Source organism: Lithohypha guttulata, assembly GCF_036872675.1.
Source record: "Lithohypha guttulata strain CCFEE 5908 chromosome Unknown scaffold_1, whole genome shotgun sequence".
In the NCBI taxonomy this organism is placed as follows: Eukaryota; Fungi; Ascomycota; class Eurotiomycetes; order Chaetothyriales; family Trichomeriaceae; genus Lithohypha; species Lithohypha guttulata.
In genome coordinates, this window is record NW_027042750.1 from 2,126,671 (window position 1) to 2,149,026 (window position 22,356).

General features: G+C 49.3%; 9 protein-coding genes across 9 annotated transcripts; 5 read left to right on the top strand and 4 right to left on the bottom strand.

Moving 5' to 3' along the window:
* Positions 1-739: 739 nt before the first annotated feature.
* Positions 740-1,518, bottom strand: MAD2 (Mitotic spindle checkpoint component mad2; the record flags this gene model as incomplete). Its single annotated transcript, XM_064895152.1, has 3 exons — positions 740-1,022; positions 1,076-1,415; positions 1,467-1,518. The coding sequence occupies 3 exons, from the start codon at positions 1,516-1,518 to the stop codon at positions 740-742; spliced, it is 675 nt and encodes a 224-aa protein (XP_064757839.1).
* A 214-nt stretch (positions 1,519-1,732) lies between these two features.
* On the top strand, positions 1,733-3,727 carry GUF1 (Translation factor guf1 mitochondrial; the record flags this gene model as incomplete). Its single annotated transcript, XM_064895153.1, has 1 exon — positions 1,733-3,727. One exon carries the CDS (start codon positions 1,733-1,735, stop codon positions 3,725-3,727), a length of 1,995 nt encoding a protein of 664 aa, XP_064757840.1.
* A 722-nt stretch (positions 3,728-4,449) lies between these two features.
* Positions 4,450-6,589, top strand: LTR64_000771 (uncharacterized protein; the record flags this gene model as incomplete). The annotated part of the gene is made up of 2 exons (XM_064895154.1): positions 4,450-5,885; positions 5,950-6,589. The coding sequence occupies 2 exons, from the start codon at positions 4,450-4,452 to the stop codon at positions 6,587-6,589; spliced, it is 2,076 nt and encodes a 691-aa protein (XP_064757841.1).
* A 579-nt stretch (positions 6,590-7,168) lies between these two features.
* On the bottom strand, positions 7,169-8,269 carry LTR64_000772 (uncharacterized protein; the record flags this gene model as incomplete). The annotated part of the gene is made up of 2 exons (XM_064895155.1): positions 7,169-7,428; positions 7,486-8,269. The coding sequence occupies 2 exons, from the start codon at positions 8,267-8,269 to the stop codon at positions 7,169-7,171; spliced, it is 1,044 nt and encodes a 347-aa protein (XP_064757842.1).
* Positions 8,270-8,724: 455 nt separating this feature from the next.
* On the bottom strand, positions 8,725-9,845 carry LTR64_000773 (uncharacterized protein; the record flags this gene model as incomplete). Its single annotated transcript, XM_064895156.1, has 2 exons — positions 8,725-9,697; positions 9,793-9,845. The coding sequence occupies 2 exons, from the start codon at positions 9,843-9,845 to the stop codon at positions 8,725-8,727; spliced, it is 1,026 nt and encodes a 341-aa protein (XP_064757843.1).
* Positions 9,846-13,034: 3,189 nt separating this feature from the next.
* Positions 13,035-13,483, bottom strand: LTR64_000774 (uncharacterized protein; the record flags this gene model as incomplete). The annotated part of the gene is made up of 2 exons (XM_064895157.1): positions 13,035-13,400; positions 13,451-13,483. 2 exons carry the CDS (start codon positions 13,481-13,483, stop codon positions 13,035-13,037), a joined length of 399 nt encoding a protein of 132 aa, XP_064757844.1.
* A 400-nt stretch (positions 13,484-13,883) lies between these two features.
* Positions 13,884-16,493, top strand: SGD1 (suppressor of glycerol defect; the record flags this gene model as incomplete). The annotated part of the gene is made up of 2 exons (XM_064895158.1): positions 13,884-14,819; positions 14,883-16,493. 2 exons carry the CDS (start codon positions 13,884-13,886, stop codon positions 16,491-16,493), a joined length of 2,547 nt encoding a protein of 848 aa, XP_064757845.1.
* Positions 16,494-17,595: 1,102 nt separating this feature from the next.
* On the top strand, positions 17,596-19,866 carry LTR64_000776 (uncharacterized protein; the record flags this gene model as incomplete). Its single annotated transcript, XM_064895159.1, has 1 exon — positions 17,596-19,866. One exon carries the CDS (start codon positions 17,596-17,598, stop codon positions 19,864-19,866), a length of 2,271 nt encoding a protein of 756 aa, XP_064757846.1.
* A 480-nt stretch (positions 19,867-20,346) lies between these two features.
* LTR64_000777 (uncharacterized protein) lies at positions 20,347-22,251 on the top strand (the record flags this gene model as incomplete). Its single annotated transcript, XM_064895160.1, has 1 exon — positions 20,347-22,251. One exon carries the CDS (start codon positions 20,347-20,349, stop codon positions 22,249-22,251), a length of 1,905 nt encoding a protein of 634 aa, XP_064757847.1.
* Positions 22,252-22,356: the final 105 nt, after the last annotated feature.

A 22,356-nucleotide genomic window follows, 5' to 3' on the forward strand; every position in this document is an offset into this window, starting at 1 on the left:
CGGACGAACCGGGCAAACGATACGAGACTTGCCGACCACACCTAGTTGAGCCAGAAATGCTTGGCAAGAATGCGCAGGGGGTATCCATTGCGACTTCGAAGGTAGGTCGTTGTTTCTCTCGTGCTCGTTACTCGACTTTGGTCTCCCTGACTCCTCCGCTTTCGTCTGATGAAAGGGTTCAGTGAGCCTCAGCAATCTTGTGTAAATCGTACGGCTGCAATGGCACGTATTTTGACGGGATCTTGAGGCTCAGCTAAGGAATTGCTTGGCTGGTTCAAGCATCGAAAACGGCGATCAGTAGTGGCCCCAGGCCCATGTCCTTGTGCTACACGATGACGGATTGTAGTACACCATCTTCGACGAGGGTATGGTAGTGGTAGGGCTCGTGTTCGTTGATGCCGGTTCGCTCTCGTTGCTATTGCAGTCAGCCACAATTTTCTGATTGTGCTATTGGAGGACGAATAGCTTACGAATGGTTGGGATTTCAACAGCGAAAAAGCATGAACCTGACATTGCGAGGCCTGGACACTACGCCAAAAAGTGGAAAGAAGACATGAAAAACGTCCCAGGTCTCCTTTGCCGTCGCTCCATGAGCTGCGGACTGAACCCTGTTCGTGACGGATTTGAAGCCTGAAGAAACTATTTCCTTGTGCTTCCATAGTCCTTCCCCCTATCACAACCAATACAGGAGGTGATACCGCTCACAACAATATGAAATCCGTGTCTCATGAAACAGCCATCAATCCAACAGACGATAGCTTACCAGCGTATCTACCTTGTGGTTTGCAGTACTGAAGCTCCTTAATTGGACCTTTTCTCCATTCTTGATCTCTTTCGCGTCACTGTCGCCCCATTCCAAGGGAACTTCAGAGTCTGCATCAGCATAAACAAGCACATTGAAAGTGCAATTGCCATCAAGCACAGGTAGGAAGGTGACTGAAGCTGTGATTTGTCGGAATATGGCCTGTATTTCTTCTTGAATCTGACTTTCTGTCTTCTCAGAGTCGGCTTCAGCAGGGGTACTGTACTCGTCAGTGACCGAATATCAAGTAGAAGAGACCCAACATTCACTGACTTTGAGTCCGCGTTCTCGTTTTCCGCTCCTCCACTTCTCGTCTTACTCTTGCTGTTCCGTCCTAACAGGTTCACATCGAATTGCCATCTCTCGACGTGCTCGCCAGTCTCTTTACTTGTGATCACCACCACAAACCTGCTAATCTTGCTTTTTTGCATCCACTTGTTCAATTGACTCATGATCCTCTTGATGTAGCTCTTGACTTGGTCATCGCTAGATACCAGCATATTGAGTCCATACTTCTTGACGGGGGTAAAGTCCTCGGCTGGATAGACTCCACGTTGGAAGAGAATCGTGTTGATGCTATATTCGAAGAACTCTGCAACTAGCTTCGAAGAGCCTGTCGTGCTTGTCTTTAGCGTGCGACCTTTTATAAGGACAGCAGACTCACCTTTGAGCGCGATCTTATGCGTATCATTCTTCTCCTTTGTAGCGACCGCCATTTGTGCTATAAATGTTGCAGACGTGACATGCAGCGACGATGAGAGGGCTGAATTGTTTTGATCACGTTGTCAGGAGCGACCACGATGCAAATGCCGCGAACATCAGCTCAGCCTCGTCCGAGTCGAGCCTTGCCTCTTTCGCTTGGTCGATGATCCCATCACATAAACTCATTATGCAGTAATCACATTCGTGGATCAAACGCGTTGTCGCCTGATGCAACAATGGCTACAGCTCTTTCCACGGCGAAGAGCTGTCCAGTCTGCTCTCGCCGTCGCATCTCGACTGGCTGAACAACGTACCACTCGTTTCTCATTTGCGCGAAATTTCTCTACTAGCGGATCTTTCAAAGCCGCATACAGCATACACGATCCCTCCGATGTCGAGAAGCGAATTGCTGCTATTCCAATCGATCGCTATCGCAACTTCTGTATTGTGGCTCATGTTGATCATGGCAAGTCCACCCTGTCCGATCGACTACTCGAATTGACCGGCACGATCCAGCCGGGTGGGAACAAACAAGTGCTCGACAAACTCGATGTGGAGCGAGAAAGAGGAATCACTGTCAAGGCCCAGACATGCTCTATGATCTACAACTACAAGGATGAAGACTATCTGCTGCATTTGGTCGATACTCCTGGCCATGTCGACTTCCGTGCTGAAGTGTCCCGCAGTTATGTGAGTTGTGGCGGTGCTTTACTCCTGGTTGACGCCAGCCAGGGTGTGCAAGCCCAAACTGTTGCGAACTTCTATCTTGCTTTCTCTCAGGGTCTTTCATTGCTACCCGTCCTGAACAAGGTCGACTTGCCGCATGCTGATCCTCCCAGAGCACTCGAGCAGATGAAGGAGAGCTTCGAGCTGGATCCAGAGTCAGCAATTCTCGTCTCTGCGAAGACAGGCCTCAATGTTGAAGCTATTCTGCCAAAGGTTATTGAGACCATTCCTGCTCCTACTGGCGACCGAAACGCACCTCTCAAACTTTTCCTCGTTGATTCTTGGTACTCCTCCTTCAAGGGTGTGGTTTTGCTCGTGAGAATCTTCGAGGGTCAGATAAAAGCTGGCGATCAGATTGTTTCATTTGCGACCGGCAGAAAATACACCGTTGGAGAAGTTGGTATAATGTATCCAGATCAGACTCCCCAGTCCGTTTTGCGCGCTGGCCAGGTGGGCTATATCTACTTCAACCCCAGCATGAGGAAGAGTCAAGAAGCAAAAATTGGAGATACCTACACCAAGGTTGGCTTTGAGCGCCAAGTTCAGCCTTTGCCTGGCTTCGAGGAGCCCAAACCTATGGTCTTCGTTGCTGCCTTTCCTGTTGACCAAAGTGACTTCGAGCATCTCGAGGACAGTATCAATCAGCTATTACTGAACGATCGAAGTGTCACAATTCAGAAAGAATCCTCGGAAGCTCTCGGTGCTGGTTTCCGCTTGGGTTTCCTTGGCACTTTACATTGTTCCGTCTTCGAGGATCGCTTGAGGCAAGAACATGGTACAAGCATCATTATCACCCCTCCCACTGTGCCGTTCCAAGTCAAGTACAAGGATGGAAAGGAATTGACAATCACAAATCCTGCCGAGTTCCCAAATACAGATGAAGCTAGACAGAAGATTGAAGAGCTTCGCGAGCCCTACGTCATGGCGACCCTCACCTTCCCCGAAGAGTATCTCGGCCGTGTGATGGAGATCTGTGAAGCAAACCGTGGCGAGCAGAAGTCGATGGAGTACTTTACTGCCACCCAGGTGATCCTGAAATACGAATTGCCTTTGGCTCAACTCGTTGATGATTTCTTTGGCAAACTGAAGAGCACAACCAAGGGATATGCCACACTCGACTACGAGGAGGCCGAATGGCGCCAAAGTAGTATAGTCAAGTTGCAGCTACTCGTCAACAAGGAACCTGTCGATGCTGTCTCGCGAGTTCTCCACCAGAGTCAGGTGCGTCAGGTCGGCAAGCAATGGGTCGAAAAGTTCAAAGAGCATGTTGATCGACAGATGTTCGAAGTGGTAATACAAGCTGCTGTTGGCCGTCAAGTCATTGCCCGAGAGACAATCAAGCCCTTCCGAAAGGACGTGCTTGCAAAACTGCATGCGAGCGACGTCTCTCGTCGTAGGAAACTGCTCGAGAAGCAGAAGGAAGGTCGTAAGAAGTTGAAAGCTGTTGGAAATGTTGTAATCGACCATAGCGCTTTCCAGGCATTCCTGGCAAAGTAGAAATTACGAGCCTTCCTAACACGAACCGGCGCATGAAGCACATGTGGTTGCCTTGCACTTGCTCCAGCAAATGAACAGGCACCACGACCCACAAATCAGGCGCCAACCCGATCACCTTTCCGAATTGGGAAGTTCGACTCACGAAAAGTCCTAGATTCAATACCGCTACTCCTACTACAGCCAAAGAACCGTATGTTCATAAACGGTTACCTGCACTCTCCCTGGTCTGATGTGATCCTCTACAGGCAGCAATCAGTATCCAGTATGTAGGCGGGCTCGCTTTCCAATCCATCAACCAATCCTGATTCCGCTTCAAAGGCCTATCTCGTTCCATGCCTTAGTGATCCTGCATCCGCCGTTCATTCGTTCAATCGCCCTTCACTCTCTCCACGTCTCTTCACCTGTCATTCTAACCTGTTTTAGTCGAAGGCTTTTCGAGCTGTTGCCTTCAGGACTGACTGTTGATAGATATACGTACTATGTCTTTAAGAAGATGTGTCGAATGCCAGAAAATTCAACCACTCTTCTGTTCGAAGCACGCTCAGCTGATTTACCCACCATCCTTTGTGCCTCCGCCTAAACCTCAACCGTTACCACCTCGTTCTAACATAGCTGATCTGGAAAGAGAGCAACAGGAGCTACTCCGGCACCTCTACTCCTTACCGCAGGCCAGCTCAATGAGTAGCCCTTCTGTGAGCAATCGAATACCTAGAAAGCAACCTATGGCGCGAACAAAACAAACAGCACGCCGGGCTGTTGACGAAAATGGAGTTCCAGACGAGGAGGATCAACAGGAGATTAACGGTCATTTGACTGAAGAAGACAAGAAGCGCCGTATAGAGCTGGAAAAAATGCCTATGCAGGCAGAACTCAAGAACCTTGAGAAACGCTGGACTAAGAAAGGCCACTCCTACATCGCTGAGCCCAAAGATGACGATGAAGTGCCGGAGGAGACCGTCAATTGGTACCAGAAGTTCGCCCTTTGTGTGACCAGAACACTTGACCGTTCCAACGAACATGTCCAAAAGACAAGTCTTCAAATCAATTCACCTTCTCTGAAGAAATTGCTAAAGGAGGTGATCGGAACTTACCCAGGCATCAGCTTCATGACCACTGATATCACTATTGACTTTCCCTGTCAATGTCTCTTTCACTACCGCCAGGAATTGGTGGACAAGCTTCACAAGGTCAACACGACCGATCCTGACGGTGAGCTAGCTCGACACTTGCCAATTCTGTTAGCTTTTCTCGAAGCGGAATTTGCGGAAACAATCGCCGAAACGACAAACCTGACGCCGCAAGGCTTGACAACGTACGAGCACATGTGGACACTTTTCAGACCAGGTGTAAAGCTCTTCACTCGTGTCAGAGGTCAGTCACGTTGCTATAAGCTAAACAGCTATCAATATACCTGGGGTCAGTGCCCTTCGTTCCAATGCACAGTGGAATTCATTGACTACGATGGCGACGACTTTGGGACACGATCCACCTGCTTGTACATACCTCAATACAAAGGTACGGTACCTGTCAATGCGCTCAATGTCTTCCCGTTGGCACGACATCCCAACGCTCTTGCCATAAGCAAGACAGTGATTGCTCGTGGCAAAAAATGGGAGGAGGTCCAGAGTAAAAGTCAAGCATTCATGGACTACAAGGGCGTTGCGCTTAACTGTGGCTGCCCACCGAGCAGGTACAATGTCGAGTCACGCGTCATGATCGATGCTGCTACTTTCCACCGCATAGAAGCAGACGAAGCATTTTCTGTGTCTGCTTTGCCACTGTCTGAAGCGCAAAAAGCCAAGGCCACGTTGCTGCAGAATGATCCGGAGGTGTTGAGAGTCACGAAAGGAAACAAGGATATACTGCTCGTTGACCGAGAGCCACTGACAGACGAGCAACGCCTCATGGCCACACCGATGTGCCGGGGCTTCAGCTTCACTGAAAAAGTGTTCCTGGAATTCTTCGTCGACGCACTTTCACCTATTGAGTGGAATACCTCCTGCTTCGACCAGCTGGTGCTGCCTAGTAGCCAGAAAGAACTGGTCCAAGCATTGGTTGCAGAGCATACCGCTCGTCACGAGAATTCACAGTTTGACGACATCGTGAAGAATAAGGGCCTCGGCCTCATCTTGGTATTGCATGGCCCTCCAGGTGTAGGGTATGTTTCTTCAAATCTCCCTACCTATCTTCGCCTCTAATCACTACTAACATCTTCCGTAAAGCAAAACCTTAACCGCAGAATGTGTGTCCGAATTCTCCAAGCGACCTCTCTACATAGTCTCCTCCGGCGACCTAGGCACCACCTCCAGCGTCCTCGACTCAAAATTAACCCAAATCCTCGATCTCGCAAGCACCTGGAAAGCCGTCCTGCTCATCGACGAAGCCGACGTCTTCCTCGAACGCCGCTCTCTCCACGACATGGAGCGCAATAGCCTGGTCAGCATCTTCCTCCGAACCCTCGAGTACTACTCAGGCATCCTCTTCATGACCACCAACCGCGTCAGGACATTCGACGACGCGTTCAAGAGCCGTATTCACGTCCCGCTCAAGTATGACGACCTCGACAAGGCGAGTAGAGTCAAGGTGTGGAAGAACTTTGTGGAGAAATTACGAAAGGGACAGCAGGAAGGAGGTGTTGAGGTTGATGTGGATGAAGTTGGGTATGAGCGGCTTGGTGAGAGTCCGCTGAATGGAAGACAGATTAAGAATGTTGTTAGGACGGCGAAGAGTTTGGCGGCTTATCGAGGTGGGAAGCTGGATGTCGATGCTCTTTTGAAGGTTGTGGAGATTCAGGAGGCGTTTGAGGAGGAGCTTGTGAAGCCTGTTGGTGATGATGACAATATTGACGCGGTCGCAAAGTGAGGTGGCTGGTTGAGACTGAGCATAACGTAGGCATAAGTGGGAAAGGGTCAATATAGCTGGGTCATAGCCTATTAAGGTTGTCTTTGAAAGAAAGAATAGCGACAGAGTAAGGCATAAACATCAACATAAGGGTGGAAGGATTTTATAGATCGATCGAGAAACATCGTTCATTTTAGAATCGCTGCTGACCCGCATGGTAGAAGTACCGCATAGATGAACAGGGTGAAAGAGACGTGAACACAATCCTGCTTGCACGAAAATACCTGGAGCGAGTATCCAACCGTACAGAAAGGAAAGTGGCCGTATGGTTGACGCAGGTCATTGAAACATAGGCACTGAGTACCAGCTTCGTAGGCTCATGACTCACTGTCCAGGCACTTCTCATAGGGGTCCAAAGCTTAAGGTGTTGGCCTGATGTGTATGCACAATGACCGGCAACTTTTCACACAACACACATCGGAAGCAGGCCTCCAAAAGGACAGCGAATGTGAGTGAAAGGTGAAAAATGCGATTAGGTAGAACACTGACCAAACAACCAGCCCAGAACGTCAGATCAGATCGACCTCGCCATCAATACCCTCACGGCACAAGAGCAATCCGACTCTTGACTTTACCAGCATGCAGCTCTTCCAGCACACGCGGCAAGTCCTGCAGGTCACCTTTCACAACTTGAGGTCGCAGTTTGCCATTCGCAATAAGAGATAAACACTCTCTCAGATTGTCCATGGTGCCGCCGTAACTGCACAGGATGCTCAATTGCTTGCGTACGGACAGGATGTTGTTGATGGCTAGTTCGGGGCCGAGCAGACCAACCTGGACGATTTTGCCTCCGATTCGCACTATCGTGATTGCTGGTTAGTGGAAGGTTGACGTATGTTACGAGAGAGACGACTCACCTGCTTCTTGAGACGCACTGAACGTTTCTGCTGTCCCTGCGAAGTCAATGATAGTATCGACGACGAGATGTTTGTCCTTCACGAAGTCGATGATAGACTGCTCAACGGGAATAATGTCCTTCTTCTCGACGCCGAATCTCACCGCCTCATCGAGCACTTCCTGGCGTTTGTCTCGAGCAATGACCCGAACTCCAAGCGAAAGTGCGATCTGCACGGCGTTAAAGCCAAGCCCGCCAATCCCTACAATCATCACAATTTCGCCCTTCTTGACCTGCCCAGTTTCAAGAGCGTGGAATGCAGTCATACAGGCATCAGTTGCAACAGCGCCTTCCTCCACGCTGACGCCGGCAGGCAACTTGACAGCAGACCACTCCTTGATAGCCACGTAAGGTGCGTATGAACCATCATGTCCAATACCATATCGTTCACCCGACTGACAGAGTTGAGTCAGTCCTCGGCTACACTCTGGGCATGTCGGCTTTACACATCCTGCGACGGATAAGATTGCGACTATGTCACCAACCTTGAAGTCATTTACGGATGAGCCAACTTCCACGACTTCTCCGCACCCTTCGTGTCCGAGCGTATACGCTTCGTTAGGCCATGTTGGCGGTCGTGGTTCGGCAGCCAAGAGAGCAACGTCGCTGTGGCAGACACCCGCTGCGAGTACCTTTACAAGTAATCCATCTGTCGGAGCGCTTGGTACACGAACTTCGACGAGCTCGGGTTTTGTGCTGCCGAAGTGTTTCTGCCAAGCTCGCATTGTCGAGGGACGTGAAGCCATGATAACAGCGTGTGTTGTTAGGGGAACTGCTTCTCGTATAACATTCACAGAGCTTGTATCTTTCTCTCGTGGACTTATTCAGTCATTATCAGTATTGGAGAATTCGGGCGCACAACCCCTCACCTCGGATAAGCCGTACCTATGGCTGGCGTTTTATTACAATAGGTCCTGCTGCCGGAAACGGCCCTTGGCTGCGTATTGATGCGATCCGAGGCACAGGCTTGAGCACCAGTGATCAAATTTTATCCGACTACCTGGTATTCCTTTTTAATTGGGCTCGTCGTGCACATTCTCGTATCGCCTGACAAAGGTTGCTACCCATGTTCTGGGCTTCAACACCCTCCGCAAGTCAAGCTCTGCTTGGACAGCGGAGGACCATGTAACCACGGGAACGTCGAGGAGTCTGCTGGCAGCAGTAATGTGGCCATGGAGGCTTTCGATTCTGCCTTGTATTGTCAAGACAGGGTGAGGTGCCTGACACTATTCTCTACAACCTCGAGATGGTTGGTGTCCTTAGGAGGGGGGAAGTCACTGCAATAGCGCTCAATTTCTTGGAAGATGACATTCTTTGTTGTCTGCAGCTTAGCAGCAGCGAAGGCCCCATATAGACATATTGTAATGTATGCGGATCCTAACGGTCTGTATCTGTGGCTTTGTGACGCGAGTAATATGACATCGTGTGCGAAAGCTTCTGCCTCCAAGGCGATAAGATCGGAAGGCTCTGTCAAAGCGCTCAACAGGCAATTCAAAACAAGTGTGACGAAGAGAGCAAGGCCATAGATACGTTGATAGGTAAGATGGATGAGTGCATTGTCGTCCTGAATGTTGTTTTCTGCTTCGAAAGTGACTAATAGAGTATGGAGCTCGTCAGTGGCGACTTTGGTAGCAGAATATCGAAATCTAACAACCTCAACGAAGTTGGGATCAAAATATACTCCAGCTTTCAAATTGGTACCACGACGTAGGCAGCTTGGCATGTCAGCAAGGTACACAAGGATGCGGTCGATCCTGCGAGTACACTTCCTGTTGTCGAATAGTAGTAGCTCCCATTCGTCAGGGCTCAAATCAATACGAGGGTTGAACAACCCTTCGAATATGACGGGTCCGCGCAACGTAAGAAGAAGCCTCTTTTCGAAATCGTCTATTATGCCATGGCGGGTTTTGGACCGTAAGATCTGGACTGCACCTTCAGTGTGGCTTGGAGTCCAGCTGTCCCATGTGCCGGTCAAGCTCTGGCAAATGAGCAGCAAATATACTGCGCAGAGTGTATTCACTGCCTGAGCTTCTACAGGGTCGTTTAGGCAAGCCCTCAAAATCGACAGAGCATGTCCATGCAGTCTGAGTGTGCGGAACGACACTTGTCCCTTGTGCATGCGTATGTCGTTGTGGCCACTAACGAGCACGGCTGCTGCCGCGTCCAAAACATCGCTACCCGCATGAAAGTCAGTAAAATTGTCCCAGTTTGATGTCAAAATACGTTGATGACCATCCAGGATCTGCAGTCAGAATTGAAGAAGACTTACTTCTTGCCCAGACGCTGAGGTACATCAGCAAAAAAGTCCCCAAAAGCCCACATGATGTTATAACGTAGGTCCGTGCTTGGTTCTATTGTGAGGATCAGACCAGCTACGAGTCGACTTAGATCAGTTTCAGGAAGACTAGCCAGTCGAAAAAGTTCCTGCTGGTCATCCTTCTCAGACTTCAAGGCTGCTGCCCGCTCTGGCTTGCCGTTCTTTCCATGCAGCTGAAATTTGTAGCGTAGCTGGCCCGCGCCAATGCAAGAGATCTTCAAGCGCGCACATCTTGAGCAGGCGGGATGTGCTTGGTCGCACTACACTTTGTCAAATTGCGTCCACTGAGGTCATACGCAGTTACCTATGCCACATACTTTCTTCTTCTGCTTGCGGCAACTGTTACAGCCACGGCTGGAAGGCACACCTGGCATTTTTGGTCATATGCGGCGCACAGTGCCATACAATACGTCTCCTACGGTATTGACGCATTCTTGCGACAACTCGAAGATTTGAAGATGGCATTGAGGTTGGACAACAACCAAGGGCCGAGAGATTCAGGCAAACCGTTGCGAAACCTCGTCTCTGAATGGCTCGCTTCAATACGCGCTATTCCGTATGTGGTCCGACGCTTCGCTCCGACAAACAAGATTGCTACTCATGGCTGATCGTTGCCCATTGTCAGCACAACACGTTCCATCGAGATCGTCGCAGTGACTGTTTTACCTTGACTCAATCGTTCTTGTGGTAAAACTGGATCTTTTGTCTGCCTAGCGACGGTGATAGCGAGCCCGAACTAGCATGACATGTCAGTCGGTAGTCGACTTCGATTCTCTCCATGCTGGACACCACATGTTCAGCTGTGATCAGGGCACAGGCGCATAGCAGAAAGATGGCTTATGTTGGGGCATATTCGATCTCGTATTGGCTCTTAGCAGCGTAGTAGCAGCAGAGTATACCAGTAAATGTTGTCAAGGCAGTCAATGTAAATATAGCCAGCGACGATCGACAATAGGTATATACCTTGCAACTGAGCAACGTCTCGAACCTCTTCTCCGTTTTCTTTCTCAATTCAAGGATTTTGCCCACAACGCAGCTTGTATCGAACACCTAGTCACTTCGACCCTAAACATACCAGAACTGGTCCAGTATCAATACGAGGCCGTAGTAAGCATGGCAACAAGCGCCTCACAACCATCACTCTACCAGTATAGCCCGAGTCATGTGCTTCCCTCCGTGTTCTCAGCACTTGCTGGCATTTCACTGGCATTGCACATATACCAAAACTTGTCCGTAGCACTGGTGGTTCTCCTTTCTCTTACTGATTGCTCGCAGTCGTTTCGGGTTCTGGCGCGTCACCTTTTTCATGTTCTGGGGAGGTCTTGTCTTCACCGGCGGCTGGATCATGCGTATTTTGTCATCTTACTCTCCTCAAAATTTGAGTTATTACATTTCTCAGAACGTCCTCATTCTTGCCGCACAACCAATCTTTTCAGGCACGCAATACGCCATTCTCAGTCGTCTGATGCACCACCTACCAATGTATGCGCCACTCCATCCACACCGAGTCATGATCTTCTTCGTGTATATTGGGGCAGCCATTGAAAGCCTTACTGTCGCCGGAGCTTCGATGATTGCCGCAAACCCTGGAAACATGGATAAACACACAAGAGGAGGTCTTCTCCTTAGTGTCGCATTGGCTTTACAGGGGGCTGTAGAGTGTTTCTTCGTCTTCCTGGTGGCATTGGTTCACCGTCGTTGTGCAAGAGCTCAACGTCCAGTTCCGAAGAACGTTCGGTCCATTTGCATTATGCTGTACGGCACATCGACCCTTGTCCTCATTCGCTGCATCTGTCGTGCTATCGAATCTTTCAGCACAGAGACAAGCACAACTTGCAACGCCGTGTGTCAAACTGTACTGTATAACGAATGGTATCTGTATGCATTCGAAGCAGCACCGATAGTGTTGTATACCTTCTGGCTCAACATTGTGCATCCAGGACTCTTTCTTCCACGACGACGTTGTGTCTATCTTGATGTCGACGGGAAGACTCAACGCATGGGTCCAGGATGGATCGACCGAAGATCAAGATTGGCGACATTCGTGGATCCCCTCGACGTCAGTGGGCTCTTGAAGGGGAAGCCAAGCCATGAGAAGTTCTGGGAGCGGCCAGAGGACTGGCCTGTGGTAAGCGTCGGCAATACTACTCGGAGCTCATCGAAGAGAGCGTATATACCTCTGCTGCAGCATGAGGTCGATGTATCCAGCAAGCCATAGTTGCTGTGAAGGTTGGCTCTTAGCTGTAAAAACGTATTGCTGTGTCTTTTTTGGTGAAGAATCTGGACGGCATCATTGATATGTTTGCGACGAAGCATCGAACTCTGCTAGGTGCTAGGTATTGTCTCAAAATTGTTCCGTCTACCTTCGCTGTAGCTATACAACTGGCACGCGTTCTCTCACGCGTCACGAGTGAGAAAGGAGACGTGGAGAATGCACGGGATCTGGTATCCGGATACCAGACGACGACTTCCAGATATCGTCAACCAGCAAAACGAGATTGAGCTTGAGCTTGGTAAACCTCCTTGACCGCACCAGAAAGGAAACGTTTGCGAAGTTTTGGGAGGTTCAAGCAACGAAGGACCGCCACGACCCAAGTCGTTGAGTGCGAAACAGCATTTGACATGCCCATCAGCAGATGTGATCTACATGTTCATTTCTTCTACCCGTCCGTCCCTACCCCAAAATTATTCTTTTTCGTCGCGGCCGTCCCGGCCGCTCCTCGAGGTGGCCGAACCTGGACCAGACGTTCGATACTCCTACAAACAGCATAAATTGTGTGTACTTCATGTGGGATATTGTCGGGCGAACACTGGTACGTTTGGCACGTCGTTGGTGCTTGTCCTGACGCAAACAGGTCTAGCTGACAGTTGACGTGCCAGCACAAGCTCTATCTTGTACCTGCAGACTTGGCGGGTCATGGAGCTCAGATGGAGGAATGGTCAGATGTTGTAGGTCGATCAACCATGGCAGTATTGCTTATTCTCGACGAAAAATCAGTCATGCTGAACATGACGTTGTCGTACGGTCCTGGTGGGGACGGTGTGCAACCCAAGATGGGGAGTGTAGTGGAAGAATCGGCTCGAAGGTTGAAGGAAGCTTGATGGGCGTGGCTGCTGTGAGTCGGCAGGTTTTTGCAACCCAGAGCTTGATCCTCTGATCTGAAGTATTGACAAGGAGGGTTTCATATTCTGTATCAACCAGCCACGTTGCCCTTCTTCTTTTTCGCAGCTTTTGCCTTTCCTTTGGCCTTCTTTTTATCTCTTTTCCTCAATCCCTCCATACCTTTCTTGCAGACTTCGGCATATTTGGCGTAGAAATTCTCCAGATCGGAATGGTCAACCACAGTCGCAAGCTTTACTTTCGCCCTCGGCTTGTGCTGTTTTGCGACCTTACTTTTGCTACTTGCGGACGAAGTCGCTGTTCCATTCGTAGCGCGTATTAAGACCTGTGACGAGGGTGTCGAAGAGTCCGAACTTGGCATTGGTTTTTGGGCGAGAAATACAGAGCCATACGAGGAGGATGTGGTAGTAGTGAGAAGAGATCCCAGGGCTTCCAGGAACTGCGTTAAGGTCAGCACAATTGAATTTACTGGGGTCTGGCAGAACACACTGCGTCGTTATTGAGACGCTCTTGCTTAGGCATTATCGACGATAACGTAATAATTGTGCGTTCGTGGTGCTACTGTCCAGATCGCAGAGATATGTAATCTGAAATTGTGGTGCAAGCGCTGGTTATGCTTGGCATTGAGATTCGAATGCAAAATTAGGCGTGCCTTATAGCGGGGGTTGTGGTTTCGATCGTAATACCAGTACTGTCGGTATTGGTATGTTAATAGCTTATAATACTGTGGTCGACGCAAGTACCCACCAAGAGACGTATTCAGCATCGTTTAGGTTAGGCTTGCCCCATACGCTGCTAGTAAGATAAGATCAGCTTTAATCTAAAACCCGTAATCTCCAGGTTCTGATCTTTCTGAACTTTTTTCCATCCGAGTTTTCCACCATGAGCGCAAGCACGAAGAAGAAGATTCTGAGTTTCAATCATGTCGCGGCATGCGCCTCGAAATGCAGGCAGAAAAGGGCCCCAGCTGCCGTTTGCCATACAACAGAAGCTCGGTCTGCAGCAAAATAACAAAAGGAAGAGGACACAAGTTGCAGAACGCAAGCAAGAAAGGAAGGAGGCAAGGAGAAGTCATACCGGCTCTAGCCACAAGCGAACAAAGGTCACACACGAAACATCAGATAAACAAATAAACAACAAGCTGTATGACAAAGTTGCGCCGAGCACGAGTCTGCAAGAGGCGGAAGGTCAGGGATTTTCTGACTACTTACACGATGTAACATCGTCCGACTTGTCAGAAGAGGAGATGCAAGACTTTGGTACCAGCAAAACCAATAGATCGAGGGACACGCTAAACAGAACCAAGAGTCTAAGCCCTTCTCGAAGTCCTCTACTCGAGCAAGAAGATGAGGAGGATTGGGACGAATTGTCCCGCGGATCCAGGGAATATTCTCCAGAAGTTGTACTCGATGCTAACTCGACGACCTTTAAGCAAAGACAATCTGAGGACGATGCTGAGATCCTTGCGCTAGAGAAGAGGCTGGGCGTGCGAGCAAGGAAAAACAAGGTCTTCGAGGATGACTATGACGATTTGCTACAAGGCCTCGAAGGAGATATTGACTCGGCACCTCAGAAGCACAAGGATAAACAATGGCTTGAGCAGAAAAGGTCGACGCTCGAAGCCCAGCGCGCTCCAAATAGGGCACTGCCTGAAGAAGGTGAACCCGACTCTTCAGAGAACGATGATGCAGAATCTCAAGATTCAGACCAGCAATCGGCCGAAGCAACGGACGACTTCGAGGATTTTGACACATCGGGTACAGAAGTGGAGGACAGTATTTCACTGCCGGAAGTAGAAGTCCCTGTGAGGAAACAGCGAGAGAATCCTTATATTGCGCCTGTCACCCCTGGCGCAAGCGTAAGCACTGGCAAATATATCCCACCATCGCTTCGCAAGCTACCTCAGTCTGACACAGAACAGCTTGCTAAGCTCAGACGTCAAGCACAGGGCTCTCTCAACAAACTCTCCGAGGCGAACATTGTTTCTATAGTAGACGAATTTGACAAATTGTACCAGAATAATCCTCGCCAAGATGTAACGACTGCCCTTATCGACCTTCTGCTCGCAGCATTGAGCATACATTCGGCTCTTCAGAACACATTCATCATTCTACATGGTGCATTCGTGGCAGCTCTATACAAGATATTGGGAGCTGATTTTGGAGCTGAGATCGTGAGCAGGCTAGTGGAAACGTTTAATAAGCATCACACCGATGCCAGTTCCCAAGGCAAAGAGAGTTTGAATCTGATCAGTCTGATTGCTAATCTCTTCACATTTGGCGTCATTTCAAGTGCCCTTGTCTATGATCACATTCGCCTGTTGTTGTCTGATTTTGGCGAGAACAGTGCCGAGTTATTGTTACGCGTCATACGAGATTGTGGTCCGCAGCTGAGAACTGATAACCCGACGGCACTGAAGGGCATCATACAAATGATGAATGAGATCGCAGCTAGGATGTCTACCGAAGGCCAAACCGTAAATGTTCGAACACGGGTAATGATGGACGCTATTGTGGATCTGAAGAACAACAAGACACGACAAGCTACCAATGCAGCAGGGATTACTGGCGAACATCTGACACGCATGAAGAAAGCACTTGGGTCGTTAAATACGCGGCAGCTACGAGGCACTGAACCTCTAGGTATTAGCCGTAACGACATCCTCAACAGTGAGAAGAAGGGTAAGTGGTGGCTTGTGGGCGCAAGCTGGAAAGGTCACGATCAAGGCGAAGATTTACAGCCTAAAGCTGCAGCTCAATCAACAACGAGCGATGATCTTGATGACCAAGACTTTGACCCAGACAACATTGATTACATCTCTCTAGCGCGCCATCACAAGCTTACAACGCCTACACAAAGATCGATATTCACAGCCATTCTGTCCGCTACTGACGCTACCGATGCCCTCCATCGCATCTCAAAACTACGACTGAATCGTAAACAAGAGCTTGAGATACCCAAGGTACTGCTTCGCCTGTGTCGTGCTGAACCAGCATACAACCCTTACTACGCCGTTCTTTCACGCCTACTCTTGCGAGACGGAAAGCGATATAAGTTCGCCTTTCAAGTCGCTGTGTGGAAGTTCTTCGAAGAGATTGGCGAACGTTCCGCCGAGGATGATGATGATATGGGTGAAGTAGAGACAATGCAAAGTGAAAGCGTACAGGTGCATGAAATTGCAAACACAGCACGCCTGTGCGCCTTACTGGTAGCTCGAGGTTCCATGTCTTTGGACGTTCTAAAGACGCTCAACATTGGCTATTTGAAGGAGAATGCGACCCTGTGGCTCGAGATGTTCTTTGTCAGTTTATTCACACAACCCAAAATGACGGAAGAGGTTCTCACGCGCATATTTTCCGAGGTCCGAGCAGACACGGCAAGGGTTGTTGACTACTTCTTGCAGCAGAATGTTCGAAGAAGTGATCTTGTAGGTGGTAAGGATGACAGAGCCCAGCTGAAGAAATGGGTACGTGTAGCTGGAGCTGCCTTGGCCGCAATGGAGCGAGATGGACTCGAGGACGACTTCGAGTAACTACTGGTTAATCCTGCAAGCGGGCTTTCGATGCATGATCGGTCAGCACGTAGCAACAGAACTCGTAATAGCTTCTCACGGCCTCACCTCTTAGTGTATGCTGCCTCGACGTTCGTCCAGCTATGTAGTATGCAAAGTCGTAACTTAGAGCATTAGCGTCTATCAAGAAAGTCCCTGCCTGCCATCGTGTTATGTCCTGCCTGTGGATAGTTGCGCACGCCAGCACCTTGACCCTCATGGTCGTTGAGCCAGGAATGCTACTTGTTCGAATCAAGGATTACTACTAGTTAGTATAGATCCTCTGAATGCCAAGGACATGGTGGGGAAGGGGCACCCCAGATTACGGGCAGTGCATGTGTGCAACCACGCACCCCAGGTTTCCGTATGCCTTCTCTGGGCAAGCACATGCAATGTACTCATAGTGTCTATCTAAATTTATTCGAATTGCATCCACTCAGCCGGCATTCAAGCTTGAACTTTGACCACTTTACTGTAATATTTCGCCACGACTAGACGTGATCCACATAATCCGATTGTCGCTATGTTTGCAGATTCTCATTTCTTACCGTGTTTTCGACCATGGAGCTTGGGAACCACTCTTGCTCAGCAGACGACTCGCAGCGTGGCCAGTCCATGTACAACACTGTCATGGCCAGTATCTGGTCCAAATCTTGCAACACCCTGTATCCTCGACGCGCCTGTCGAAGTTCTCAACACGGTTGTACATGAGTCTCGTGCTTGCCGGAGCTGATGATCATCAGCTCCAATCATGGTTGACACTTCCATGCCCCGCTTTGCTTGTCAAGAGTGCGAGAAGTCATTCAGCCGCGCCGAGCATCTGACACGACACAGCTCGGTCCATAGCTCTGTACAGGCATATGGCTGTCACCATTGCGAAAAAAGGTTCCCAAGAAAGGATGCCCTGAGCAGACATATTCTCACACATAGCCGCGGACCAAACCTCCTAGAGCGTCGCGCCAGAGCCTGTCGAGCCTGTGCGAAGGCAAAGACAAGGTGCAATGGCGTCGCTCCCTGTTCACGTTGTGCTAGCAAAGCGATCGAATGTGAGATTCCAGAAACTAGACCTCAAGAGGTTATATCGATGGCTCATACGATCTCGAGCCCCGAATCGATTGTGACACCAGATCCAAGCTTGGATGGACTGGATCTTGCACTTACAGGGATGAGAACAGACACGTCAGTACCCGCGGATGCAGTGGCTATTGTTGAGTCCCCGAACAACACAGTAATTGATCATCTTAATGGGGCTCGTAGATCGTTCTCTTCCCAAGCAAGCACGAGTGAGCGAAAGTTCGATTCCCGTCGCTGGACACCAACTATGCTTTCTTCTATCAACTGGCTGCCCATAAGTTCATCGCCGAAAATGGGTCACGATTCCATGCTTAATCCATTGAACTTCACTCGGTCTCCAGCTTCAAATTACTACCCCATCGTGCATGCCGTTGTGCAGAGTACGGTGGCCACCACCAATACACCCCTCTTGAATTCGTCGAGCAATGACCCAATCGAACACAGATTAACCACGAATGGAGAATTTGACTTAGAGGAGAGTACGGGAATACTGCCTAGTATCAAGCGACAGAAGCTTGTTGCCAGACGTCCGTTAGAATTGCGCAGCAGTAACTTTGGTTGGAGGCTTTTCTGGTTGCCACCTATTGCTCGAATCAACCCTACTGGACACCACTTCGCGGATTTCGAACACGAGAGCATGCGCGACGCTTTTTTCGACTTGTGTGTCAATTGCAGTCCTGTTATGTCGCCTTTTCTAAGCGACGACTTCCCTACTGTTGAGGCCTTCAATCACTTGATGGATCTGTTCTTCGAGCATGTTCATCCTTCCATACCTTTTGTACATCGCCCGACGTTCAATCCGGATCATGAAGGACGCTGGATCCTGCTACTCTCTATGGTTAGCAGCAGTTGCTGGTTTCTCAACGACCAAACATCTGACGACTTTGCTGAGTCAATGTTGGAATTTCTAAGACGAGTGACTCTTTTCTACGATTCATCAAACCTGTGGCAGAAGACATTTACCAATTGCCGACAAGCGCAGATTCGCCTCCTTTTCTTGCTGTCAAGTTCGGGGTCGAGAGATGAGGCTGTCAAGGTGTGGAGTGATCGTTGTATGGGAGAATTGTGTTATCTTGTAAATACCTCAATATGTCAGTCATACCCGAAGGCGCAGTATGAAAAGGCTGGTATGCCCGTTGATGCTGAATGGATTGACTGGTCGGAGTATGAACAAACAATACGTACCGCTTTTCTGGTCTGGCAAATAGGCTTTCTGCGATCGATACAGAGTCCGGACAGTCGGCCGCCGGTTTCGCTTGATTCTATTGCGCGGATACGCCTGCCCTGCACAGATGATATGTTCGAAGCAACTAGCGCTGAAATCTGGCAGAAAATGGAGGAGACATCTTCGCGAGCCACATTTCAAGAAGCGTTGCAGAGTTTATACATTGACAAGAAGCTCTTGCCCGACTTAAGTGACTTCAGCCATATCCTTCTAGTCTATGGCGTTGTGCAAAGGACACGAGAAGTTCATGACCTTGTGCGCCAGCCACTTTCTCTCATTGAACCTGTGGCAGAGAGACGAGAAAGTAAGGAGATAGGAATGCAACAGGCTGATTGGCCGGCGAGTGTGCCACTCTTTCTGAAATGGCGGAACTCTGCCTGCGATTGTCTTGATATCCTGCACTGGCAAGCCAATGCTACCACGAACATGGCTGACGGATTAGAGCCAACCAAAGTGCTGCATCTTCACTTCGCTCGAGTATCTATGCTCTCGCCCCTCCAAGAATTGCTAACACTTGCTCGGCTCGTAAGGCTTCCCTTCCGAAGCATAGCCAATACCAGCAGTAGCCCATCAGAAGAGGTCGAACTCAAATGCGCAATTCAACGTTGGGCAACCAACGACCATCACAAGGCTCGTCTAGCAGCAATCCATGCAGGTATGACATTCTGGCATATTCGACGGTATTCGTTGAACGCACATTACGAAGTAATAGCTGTTCTTACAGCCACGCTTTGTTTGTGGGCTCTTAGCACGTTTTCGACCACGGTGACGCCCACGGTACACTCCCCGTCCGAGACAGAGTCCTCTCACCAGCCATCCAGGTATAGCATTATATCCATCGATAGTCCAGTAAATAGTGATTTAGTGAAACAGTTTGTGAAGCAGGGACAAACGATGCATGCAAAGATGTCGGGAGTGGAAAATTTGTGGACAGCTAACGGTTCTCATCAAGTGCTGATAGAGGGCAGAAAGTTGTTGACATCACTCAATGCTTGGTCTGGTCAGACTGAACGGGCAGTCGCACTTATTGATGGTCTTATGGCAGCCAGTATTTAAAAAGTATGAATTGCTGTTTGAACAACTTGTTTCACTTGTCTCATTCCAGCAACGCTTTTGCAGACATGTCCAATCAATGAATAGTGTAATTTACGTTAAATTTGAAGAGTAGCGTAACGCAGATGCCAACCTGGACTCGGAGTTTCACACATCTGCAGCTTAGCCAATGGACACATAACGTGTGGAGTATCCGAATCAACTGCCGGCCGAGGGTTTGCGGTAGTCATTGAGAAGCCGTTGAGCGGCGTCCCAACGATCATGGCGGTACGAGCAAAGAACCATCACAAGGCAGTCTCTTAACACTGAGGACTGACATGACTACGCTCGTACAAATATAAATACATGCTGAAATACGGTGAAGAAGTCTAGTATTCAGTTTTCTATCTAGCGAAGAAACCAGACTGAATGCTAGATCGGTGTGAGAAACCATACACGGTCTGATCAAAAGCTTCCTCTGACTACATATACGCAACAACCAAGATGGCACATCCCAGAGACGACGATCGTGTTGACGTGGTAATCGTCGGAAGCGGATCAGCTGGCTGTGCTACTGCTCTCTGGCTCGCCATCTATAACGACAGGTTCTGCAAATCGGCTCAGAATGGCACCACCAAAGGACATACAACTTTATCCACGACAGAAATCAGCAGGACGCCTATCACATATCGTATCCTTGAACCACGACAAGGTCGGTTGGAACTTGGTCAAGCTGATGGTGTACAATGCCGAACAGTGGAAATCTATGAGTCTTTCGGATTAGGTCACCTACTAAGACACGAGGGCTATTGGGTGAACGAAGTTGTCTTCTGGGCCTCTGACGATAAGGCAGCAGTAAATGGATCAGGTCACAGAGGAATTGTTAGAACTGGTCGCACAGCAGACGTGGCGCCTGGTCTGAGCCACGAGCCTCATATCATCTTGAATCAAGCACGTATCAACGGCTTGATGTTGGACAGGATACAAGAACTTAAAGGTCGTGATGTCGATTACAATTGGAAGGTTATTGGAATTGAGGCCGAGGAAGACACAGATGCTGACTATCCTGTCAAAGTGTTGGCTGAACACCAGGGACAGCAGAAGGTCGTACGAGCAAAGTACGTTCTTGGAGCCGATGGTGCACATTCGACGGTGAGACGTTCACTGGGTATTCCGATGGAGGGCGACAGTACTGATGCGGTCTGGGGCGTGATGGACATCTTCCCACGCACTACTTTTCCAGATGTGCGCAAGAAATCTACGATCAGATCCGACGCAGGAACCCTAATGATCATACCTCGAGAAGGTGACAGCATGATTCGGCTCTACATTGAGATGCCAGCAGGCACTAGCCCGAAAGCCGTTACACTCGAACAACTACAGAACAAAGCGAGGGAGATGTTCCGACCGTACGATATCGAGTTCCTTGCCACTGCATGGTGGTCTGCATATTCTATTGGACAAAGGGTTGCAAGATCAATGGTAGACCCGAGCGGGCGTATCTTTCTCTCAGGTGACGCCTCTCATACTCACTCACCTAAAGCAGGCCAAGGCATGAACGCCAGTTTGCAGGATGGTTACAACCTTGGCTGGAAGTTGGGCGCATTGCTGACAGGACAAGCTGATGGAAAGATATTGCAGAGCTACATACAAGAACGCCACAAATATGCGAAACAGCTGATCGACTTTGACAGATACTTTGCCAAATTGTTCTCATCAAAGCCCCGACCTGATGGAACGAGGCCTCCAGCCGAAGAGTTCAATCAAGCTTTCATAAAAAGTGGTGTGTTTACTGCTGGCATGGCTGCGAACTACGGGGGTTCTGACCTGGTCGATGTCAGTATCTCAAACCAAGAGCTGGCCAAGAACATCGTCGTTGGCGAGCGATTGCCCAGTGCCCAGGTGGTCAGATTGAGCGACTCGAAAACTTTCCATTTTCAATCTCTTGCCAAATCTGACGGCCGATGGCGCTTGATGATGTTCGCAGGCAACGTGGATGATACAGAGACATTCTCCAAACTTTCTCGACTTGGTGAAATCCTGGCGACGTCTAAAGGTCCAAGCAGAGCTATTACACCACATGACTTGCCGATCGATTCAATCCTAGAATATCTCGTCGTACTCGAAGGTGATAGAAGCAAGGTCGAGTTCGACCAAATCCACTCTACCTTCAAACCCACTATGCAGCACCTTCCAATACAGAACCTCCACAAGATATTCTGCGACGACGAGAGCTGGAACTGGGGTCATGGACATGCCTATCAGACGTTTGGGATCGATCCAAAGTTGGGCTGCATGGTACTCGTGCGACCTGATCAATATGTCTCAGCAGTGCTAAGTTTGCATGAAGATGAGGTGCCGAAGATCTCGGCTTTCTTCACAAGCTTCATGCGTCCAGCAACGACATAAGAAATCGAACTTTACAGATTGAGGCCATGGTTCGCAACGTATGTTATTCAAGAGGACTGCAGCGCGGAACACCTCCGCATCTTCAAAGACCTTGCAGCGGCTCCA